Genomic DNA, 11,188 nt, shown 5'->3' on the forward strand with positions numbered 1-11,188 from the left:
TTTCGTATTTTGAAAGCGTGCAACATTACTCAAGTGCTTGGCTTCTCTTCTTCTTCTTCTTATTCTCTCATGCATTGCTATTGCTACTGCTGCTGCTTGTTATTTAGTTAGCAAGTGAGTTGTGAGTTGCCTTTTTCTCTCTCAATTACAAGCAAATGTTTGTTAGCTGATTGGTTAACAGAGAACGAGCCCCCATTTCGCTTATTTTTAAAAATGATAAAGAAAAAACGAAAGGTTCAAACAATAATAATTTTTTTTTGTTTTTTTATGTCTTGTTACAAAATAAAATCCTTAAATTAGTTAAATACATGTAAGTACATTTTTGTACATACATACATATGTACATATGCATTGAAATACATACATATATTATTACTAAAATAAACTAAATGACCCTGTGTATTTAAATTTATTTAAAGCAAAGTCCTACAAGTTGTTTTTTAAATGTTTTTTTTTTGTTTTTTTTTTTTTTTTTATATTTACAAATATATTACAAATGCATTTTAAATAAATGTTTTTGTTAATATTGTAGACTACTGTAGACTACGGCACAAGTATGTGGGTCACACTTTGCACTTAAATGTAAAGCAAAAAAGAAAGAAGTGAAGTAGCCGTGTTTTAAGCATGAGCATCAAAATGCTTGCTTACCATACACCCTAATGAAAATTTTTAAAAAAGCATATTTAGGTCGTGTGCGAGTTAGGCTAAGTTGATGCTAAACCAAATGGGAGATTTTTTGGGATTTTTTGCACTGCACACATTTAGCCATTTATCAACTCGTATCGACACATTACTACATTATCGGCTCATCTTAGAATTTCCCTCATTTAGAACGCAACTTAGCCTAACTCGCACACGTCCTTAATGCATTTTAAATGATTTATAAATTTATTTAAGCATATAAAAGTTCCTAGGAATAAATATTATGTTGGGTGCACCTCTATTTTGAAAATAATTTCCACGTTTCAACTCTGTACAGGTGCAGCAGCAGTGGCAGCAGTAACAGCATCAGCATCATTACCGTTTTGCTACCATTACAGTTTAACTTTAACAGCGGACTTAAATTTTATTATTGAAAAACAGTTACAGTAAAAAATTTATTCTCTCATTTTCTACTCTATTTTTTTTTCTTTCCATCTTGCATTTCTTTACCTCCTTGGAAAAACAAAAATAACACTATTTTTCATATTCTGCAAATATAAGCTAATGGTAGAGTAATGACGGCGCTGATGACGATGTTTACGTTGCTTTACACAAAACTAACTTATACCACTACTACAACTACACACATACTTACATTTTACTCATAAATGGTTTGCCCTGCTGGTTTTGTTAACAGTTCATTCGCATATTAAACATTGAACAGAGTGGTTCTCACGCATAGCGTGCATTTTCGGAAATAATAAAATTAATTAAATAATTTACAAGAAATTCTTGAATTCTTATTTAAATACAAACATTATTTTGTGCTATTTAATAAAAATAAAATTTATTAAAAAATTTGAAAAAAAAAACAAAAATTAGTTCTAGTCAAATTAAACAGTTAAAATGGATATAATATTACCTTCACCACCAGCAACGCCACCACTTTTCGAAAATAATAAAAAAGATGTAAGTAATTGTAATTAATTATAAAAAAAAACCAAAGAAATAAAATTTTTAATATTAACATTATTATAGTTAAAAAAATAAATGAATAATTTTTTTAAATTCATATGCTTTTTGTGTAGTGTTAAAGTACATTTTTCAAATTTTTGCTTCAAATTCTTAACGTACCTTGAAAAATACGTTAATGTTTGTACAAAAGTGTCCAATGCTTGCTAATTAAATTGTTATAATATAAAACAAAAAAATATATAAAAAAAGAAAATCTATAGTTTTTAATATTTAGTTAAATTTTGAAATATTTTATCTTAAATAAATTTAAATATAAATTTGTACTTGAGGTCTTTATTAGCCCATATATTTTCTTTTCATAAAAGCAGAATGAAAATTAAAAAATAAAAATGTTATAAATTGTGTAAAAAGATGTAAAATAAATATTTTGTAAAACACGGACTAAACAGGATTTGTTTAATGCAAAAAAAATAAAAAGATTTATTAAAAATTATTCACATGGATTTAAAAAATAACTACAAAAAAATTTGTTGCTCTTGCCATACAAAATTTCCTCTGTATTGCCTTTACATTTCAACTCGTTGAATTTGTAAAAACAAACGTTTTTCTTCTCATTCGTACACATTGCAAGCATTTTGATCACGCAGTGTTCATTCAGTATCAGCTGGTGTTCACGTGAACAGTGCATGTTGATACATTGGACTGTATGTGTTGAGGCTTTTTTTTTTGATTGTTTTTGTTGTATTTTGTTTTTTGTTCGTGCGCACAAACTTATTTTGTGAGTTTTATAAATTAGTACGATAATGTTTGTACATACATGTGATTCTCGGTATGACATGAACTTTAGTTATGATTTCTATTTACCCACTATTTGTGGGAGGCTTTTCACGTAGCTGCCTTTGCCGCTGACGCTGTAGTATTCATGTTGAACGTTCATGTTATTGAGCGTAGCAGACGATAGAATTGTTCAATAGTAGAAATGCCAAATGTTAAAAATTAAATCTTGTAATTGCATGCTTACGGCATTGATTAGCGTAGCTTATATTTATAAGAAGCAACTTACATACATACATTTGTAAAATGTAAATATAAATATATATTCAATTATATATTATATGAAATCTGGCGCAATGTAAATTTTTTTTTTGTCATTTACTTTAATTACAAAAAAAAAAATTTTCACATGCTAATATTTTGAACTATAACTCAGGCTTAAAAACGGTTTTAAAACATAATTTTTTTTATTGTATTAATACGTCATATGTATGTTAAACTATAACTCAGACTTAAAATGGTTTTTAAAAATGATTTTTTATTAAATATTAATTCCTCATACATATCGTCTTATATAAAATCAAAACAAAACTATAAAAATTTTAAGTATTTTAATTAAGCGCAATATATATAAAATTGTAAAGTAACAAATTTAAGAATCAGAGAAAAATTTAAAAACAAACATTTTTTTAAATTTTTAATGAATTTTTTTTTTTTGAATATAAAGTAATGTCTATCTTACCGCCCTATAGGAAATATATAATGAAATGTAGGCTCATTGTTTGATGATTAAGTCAAAAGATTCATCATTGTCGTTGTATATGTTGTTGTTGTTGTTATTATTACTACAAGTCTTGCAAGTTGATTTGAAATCTAATACTACGACTTAAAAATCTTCGCTTATCGCAATAAATCACCATAACCTCCTTCTTGCGTCGTCGAGTACAAAATCCAATTTTATTAATTAAAATATATAATTTACAGGTGTTTTATTTTTAGTAGATTAGGGAGAAATTAATTTCCGTTTTTAAAATTATGCTATAGAATAAAATTGAAAATAAGAAATACAAAATTAAAAATGATTAATTAAACTTACATATACATATATGTATGTATATAAAAACTGGAATTAATATAAATTCAATGTTAAAATTTTCTACCCAAGATGTAAAAGTATTACATGGTTATGTTAAATTTTACACTTTGTGTGTCATTACTGTTAAAATGTATTTTAAAATGTTAAATTTTTTTTAAAATGTTAAAATATCAAAATGTTAATATTTAATTTAACAGTAAATCATATCTCTTCGTTAATAAATATTACAAAAAAGCATTTAATACAGTGGGTCAAAATTAATAAATAGTTTTGTTAGTTTTGCTGTTGTACTCGACTAGATCAAACATTTAAAAAAAAGTGGCTGTAGTTTAGAATTAGTGATTTTTTTAAAAAAGGCAAAATACATTGTTTTATATATTCCTGATTTCGAACATTGTACGTAGTTTGCTATTTGATTTCATTTACTCTATAATATATTAGATCAAATTTATTATATATATAAAATTATAGTGTATTATTAAGTAGGTGTATTAAATTGGGTGTTAAGTACGTTTGTATCGTAAAGTTAACTTATCTTATCATCATGCAATGACGAAATATAAATGTAAATTTCTTCAATGTTTTCAGTAAAAGATAAGTATTTTAGACTTATAAAGATATTGCTGTAATATATCACAAAAAAAAAACAAAAAACTAAAATCTGTTACATTTAAGTGATAAGATTTGGAGATAAGTAACTTAAACAATTAAGAACTTCATAATAGCGCAAAAACTGACTAATAGTTTTATTTAACATTTTTTTCCTATGGAATTATTTCACTAAGTTTAATATAAACTAATTTTATTTGTTACTCAAATATTGATGATAATTATTATTAAATAAAAAAAAATGTTTTATTTATATCCAGCTTCAAGGTTCATAATCAAAGAATTATTTGTTTAAAATACAATTTTGTTTTTTTCTTTATTTAACATTTAGTAAATATTGATTATTCGTTATTATGTTATATCTAATAATGATTTCTGTTGTTTGAGCAAATAACAGTGGAAAATTAAAAGAATTTATGAAAGCAAGAAATATATTTTTATGTTTTTGCAAGAACTAAATGCATTCTACAGACGGTCAAAAATTTAACAGTAAAAGCGGCACTAGTCACTCTCAAATATAAAATAACCCATCATCACTTAGCTTGTTGTTTTTGCTTTTTCAGTGATCACACATAACAACATAGCAATTAAATGTTTCTGTTAAATTATGGTTAACAGAAAAAGACATGCGAAATGTATTAGAAGAGCAACGAAATACTAGTGAATTGTTATGTATTTTAATTAACAGTATTTTTATAAGCAAATTTTAACGTTGACAGAGGTTATGTTAAGAAATTTTTAAGCATAACGACAACACTTTCGCTGCTGTTTTGTGAGGTTATTCCTCTGTTTTTCTGCATTTTTTGTGCTGTTAATATTTTTGTTATGTGAGTTAAGTTGAGCATTGACTACTTGCTTGTATGAAGTAATATAATAACGCGTTAAATTGTATTGTATGATAAAATTACTTTTGTAAATTTTATTGATTACTTTTTAGTATTTATCATAATTCAAACAGAACATGAGAATTTGTTCACTAACATTATTTATAACAGTCATTGTTAAAAATTATTTTTTAACTTTATTTCACATATATAGATAGTCTGGAATTTAATTAAAAATCTATATTTGGCAAATGTCCGCATTAAATAGTCGTGCAATTTTTTATTTTATTTAAATTTTTTATTTTTTTGATTGAGTATTAAATCAGGATAGCTTGTCGTAAATTTTAGATACTTAACATTTATAAAAAATCTATTTTTTTATTGAATAACAAAATTTATTAATCAAATATTTTATATTTCCTGTAAGGTGACGTCACTAGTCATTTTAATAAATTGTCTAGCACATCTTCACTACTGAGTTCATAATGATATTTTATTTTTATATATTTTTATTTTATTTATGTTTGTTGGTTTAACTCGTTAGAAAATTTTCACGATCTCTGTGTATGATTTTTTTCTTCAGTAATACTTATTTACATACGAATATAAAAATTTTGTTAAAGTCTAGTCAGTGTAGAATTCGAGTCAAATGTCAGATAATCTATTGCAAACTTTTAGTATGTATATTTTTAATACATATATATATTATTTTATTGTAATTATATTCTGTTATAATATTTATATTATAATAATATTGTACTTTATTATATTATAATATATGTATCATAACATAACATAATTAAAATACATATATCATAGCTTGACATAGCTAATATATATATTATATTATAACATAACATATTTAGAATATTTATATCATAATATAACATAAGTATAATAAAATAATCATAATTATATATATTAATATACAACATAATTATAACACATATATTAATATATAACTTCATTATAATATACATATTATAACATAACATGTTCTAATTAATTATGACATATATATTATAATATAATATTAATATTATACAAATATTATAAAATATCATATTTTTATTATACAAATTATAACAATATTATGTTATAATATATATATCATAATTAATTAGAACATAATATAGTTATATATAACATAAAATACTTATGATATATATTTTATAACATAACTTACTTATAATATGTATATTCTATTATAATATACTTATAATATATATATATTATAACATAACTTACTTGTTATGAAATAATTATGACATAACATAATTATAACATAATATTATTTATGTTAACATAATTAATTATAATACCATAATATAATTATAATATATATACAATTGCAAGCAAACGAAAAATGTGCTTTAAAATATAATATAAAAATATTTACTACACAACTTATTATGAAAGTATTTAATATAATTTTTTAATATATATTTATAAATATAATTTTTTATAATATAAAGTATTATTTATTTTTTTAAAAAATTAATTTTATATTTATTAAATTTCTGTTTTTTTTTTATCATTGTTACAGGTTTTACTGGATGAAAAATGTCTAAAGGCTAAACTTTTATTAGAGTTTAAAAAACAAGAGTTACCTGAACAAGAGCAAGGAAGCATTGTTACACCAAATCCATCTGATACAGAAGATGAAGTTGACGCACCACCCAGTAAAAAAAAACGTTTAGAATTAACACAACCAGAATCATCACTTACACCTCCACCAGAGCTAACACAAACTAAGCAAAGTCAACGGGCCTCTGTTATCATGCATGTAGATAGTTCAGGAATCTGCTCTACATTGGATGAGAATTCTTGTACATCTATCATATCAACAAGTTCAAATGTTGCAACATCAACATCATCCGATGATGAGAGTACTAGTGCTACAAATGTTTGGAGAACTTTAAAATTTAAAATGAATCGCAATCGCAGTCAGAATACCTCGAATAAACAAGATAACCCAAAAGATGTCACAAAAGATGTAAACATTTGGCAAACTGATATAGCTTCAAATGGGTCGCAAACAGAAAAATTGCCTAATCATCCACCGGCAGCATTTTCCTTCAATTTACCAACAACAACTACAGCACAGACTCAATATCAAATTTTAGCACCAAAAAATTTTTATATCACAACGCCACAAGACTTCTCATTTCCCACACGTTTACTGCTCATCGATACTTCAAACAGCATCTTGAAAAATTTGGCAACCTCACCGGCTAGCGAAAAACCTATTGTGTCTGGAACACCTATACAAAAGATGACTGCAACGCAAATAGCTGCAGAACGTAGGCGTGTTTATGAATGCCTTCATCCTAATTGTGGAAAAAATTATTTTAAATCTAGCCATCTGAAAGCCCATCAACGTGTACACACGGGTGAAAAGCCATTCGTGTGTAAATGGGAAAACTGTGAAAAACGTTTTTCCCGCTCCGATGAGTTGTCCCGCCATAAACGTACACACACAGGTGAGAAGAAATTCGTTTGTGCGGTTTGTCAAAAAAAATTTATGCGCAGCGATCATCTATCCAAGCACGTCAAACGCCACGATAAGGAAAAAGGCAACGGTGTGAATAGGAATACATCGTTAAGACTACCACAATTTGCACCAGCTTTAGTAAATAATAATAGCAACTACTTTAATATCAACTCGTCTGTATTATCTGAATCGACAGGTGTATCTTTACAAGCAACATCACCCTTAATAACCAACGTCGTTCAGTTGAGACCTATTGCGCCAGCATCGGCGGTAACGAGAAACGTTGACCAGCTCACCAAGATCAACGTGGTACGTCCCACATCGACGTCCAGCAGTTCATCGATGCAATTACAAGTCTGCACTACCAACAATCAACTGCAGTTGCAATGTTTAGCTAATAGTTCGGATAATTTTTTAAATTTGGTTGCCGCGTAAACAATTAAAAACTTAAGCTAATTATTTTTAATATATATTGTATTTATGTACATACATTTATATATAGTATTTTCACTATACATATTTATTTTTGTTTTATAAAAGCTTTGGCCGTAAATTTTCAAATATCTTATATAGTAAATACAATAGAAATATTCAGATATTCAGATATTCAGATATTTCATACAATAGAGCTTTATTGTAACCAAGCATTCATTGTCATTCCAATATTCAAGGCAAAAAGTAATATTTTTGTGAGAAATTTATATTTATATATCGAAACCGTGTGGGTAGAGTAGTGCTATATACATATATTTATTTTTAAATTACAAATCTTTGTAAATTGTAAGATGAAAAGTTTTCAATAGAAATTAAAATTTTTGTTTGTTCTTCAGAAACTCTTGCCAGTAGAACACACTTTTTCGGTTATTGCTTATATTAGAAATTTCTAAAGCATGTCTATAAAACATAAAAACTGTGATATTTATGTTAGTAGATTAAATATATTTTATTAGATTACTCTTATTAATTATATTATAAAATATGCTTAACAACAAACAAATGTTTATAGATTTAAGATCATATTTAAAATAAAATATATATGTAATTACAGGAAAGTCTTTGTTTCTTACCGAACACATTTACTACTCTTGTATTGTATATATTATTATGTGAAAGAACTAAATATATAAATTTAATATAATGCTATAAATATCTTTGTTTTAATTATGCTACCCAGCAGTTGCCAAATCTTTAGAATTAACTTATTGAATCATAATGGGAGATATTATGATGAAAAACTTATTTAAGAATTAATTTACATGCCATTTTGCGATTCTGAAGAGGTTCAAAATAGTGAAGAAAAAAGATTAATTTTAATATATACTATATTATATATAATTTTTTATATATAATAAGTATATAAAATGAATTAAAATTAAATAAATCAAGAAGAATTCTTAGTTCACGTTTTTAATATTAATTAAATGATTTATTTATTTAAATATATAATTATTATTTATATATTATAAAGATAGAAATAATAATGAAAAACTTATTTAAGAATTAATTTACATGCTATATTGCGATTATGAAGAGATTTAAAATAGTGAAAAAAAAGGATTAATTTTTATATATATTATATATTATATTATATATAATTTTTTATATATAATTTTTTATATATAATAACCATATAATATAAATTAAAATTAAATAAATCAAGTTTTTAGAAGAATTTCAAGTTCACGCTTTTAATATTAATTAAATTATTTATTTATTTAAATATATAATTATTATTTATATATTATAAAGATAGATATAATAATGAAAAACTCATTTAAGAATTAATTTACATGCTATATTGCGATTATGAAGAGATTTAAATAGTGAAAAAAAAAGATTAATTTTTATATATATAATATTATATTATATATAACTTTTTATATATAATTTTTTATATATAATTTTTTATATATAATAACCATATAATATAAATTAAAATTAAATAAATCAAGTTTTTAGAAGAATTTCTAGTTCACGTTTTTAATATTATTTAAATTATTTATTTATTTGTTTTTGATTTATTTTATATGTAGTTTATAATTACTATTTACATTAATGAATTTATTCGAATTTTCTTCTTCTAAAATATATATTATTAAATATTTAAATTATCTCAGATATTTTGAAGCTCACTGAATTTTATTATATGTATATATAAAAAATTGTGAAAACTCAAGTTACTTAAAAGATATATAATTTTTAATAGTTTTTACAAGAATTTCTAGTTCAAATTTTTAACATTGTATAAATTACCTATTTATTTATCTTTGATTTATTTTATATAGTTTATTTCTATATAAAAATATTACTTTTCTTTTCACTTTTATTTTGATTTTTTTGAATCTTCTAAAAATTAACTTAGAACTAACAATAAATTACCGTTGCAAATTGCTGTATTAAAATAGAAAAATAAATAGATAATTAATTGTCCACAGCTTCGTCCAATTTTGTTTTCATGTCGGGCATTATTCTTGAATAGCCGAGTTTATATAATTTCTTTTGAGTCGCTGGGTTCCAGTGCTTTGGATAAGTTTGTTTGCAAGTGGGTTTTGGTGGTTCCTGAGTTTGATTTTGTACTTTTAAACGTTAATAAAATAAAAAACTAATAGTTGGTTTTTTATTCTTAATTCTTTCTAACTATATAGCTATAGACAAAATTTTTATAATAATTAACTATATAAAAAATTTAAAATAACATAAATTAAGTCCTTAGATGAATTTCTAGTTCACTTTTTATATATAACTTAAATAGTGTGAATGAAACAATAAACTAATAGTTGGTTTTTTACTTTTAATTTTTTTTATAAAATTACCCAAGATAATTAAAAAAAACTAAAAGTTTGTTTTTCGCTCTGGCTTCAGTAATTAATATTTAACAACGCCCACCTCTCCAAACTTTTTTACTTCGATCTCAAGGAGTATTGATTTATCTCAGGGAGTTTTAATTTTTGCTTATGTTGCACAAAATTTATAATACACAAAAAAAAATTAATAATAAATAATAAGTAAATATAAAATAAATATATAAAAACATTATATTTAACATAAATTTTATACAAGAATTTTATTTCTCTGAAATAATTTAATAAGTATGTCACAAAATCTGAGCAGGAATTAAAAAAATCTTTAAAAAGTCGGGGATATTAAATAAAATATATTATATTTTATATTTTATATTATATTTATATATTATATTTTATATATTATATTTTATTTAAAGTATATATTAATTAGTTATTTTAACGGACTAATTGGTTAATTATTTACTTAGTACATAGCTTTTTAAATTATATTCAAACAATATATTTTATTGTCATCAATAGCTCGACTGTAGTCTATATAGTCTACATAGTCATGCTACTATCATGAAGATGACTATAGACTATAATTGAAATATTGGTGACACTTAAATATTTTTTTATTACAATTTAATAAATTATGTAGTATAAAAATATAAATAATAAATAATATATATGTAAAATATATAATAATAAAAACTATAATTATATTCATTTAATTGAGTTTTTGAAAAAAAGTTTATTGTGTTTGGAAAAAAGACTATTTTATAGCTTTTATTTTTGATTTATTTTATATATTTTATGTTACTTATTTGTAGTTCTATCTATTAAAATATTATTGATGTTTCGGAGGTTTTTTGACTTTTTCATCAGGATTTAGTATGATAACTGGTTTTATAAAAATTAAATTGCTACTATTTGTAACAGAATCAAAACCTAAAAATAAATACTGTTACTATATTATTATTTTTAAATT

The 11,188-nt window shown here is 23.5% G+C and overlaps 1 protein-coding gene across 1 annotated transcript; it reads left to right on the plus strand.

Moving 5' to 3' along the window:
- The first annotated feature begins 1,347 nt into the window (after positions 1-1,347).
- On the plus strand, positions 1,348-8,549 carry LOC119690112 (early growth response protein 1-B). The gene is made up of 2 exons (XM_038105103.1): positions 1,348-1,611; positions 6,467-8,549. The coding sequence occupies exons 1-2, from the start codon at positions 1,549-1,551 to the stop codon at positions 7,847-7,849; spliced, it is 1,446 nt and encodes a 481-aa protein (XP_037961031.1). The 5' UTR covers positions 1,348-1,548; the 3' UTR covers positions 7,850-8,549.
- The last annotated feature ends 2,639 nt before the right edge of the window (positions 8,550-11,188 follow it).

Source organism: Teleopsis dalmanni, chromosome X (genome assembly GCF_002237135.1).
Source record: "Teleopsis dalmanni isolate 2A chromosome X, ASM223713v2, whole genome shotgun sequence".
In the NCBI taxonomy this organism is placed as follows: domain Eukaryota; kingdom Metazoa; phylum Arthropoda; class Insecta; order Diptera; family Diopsidae; genus Teleopsis; species Teleopsis dalmanni.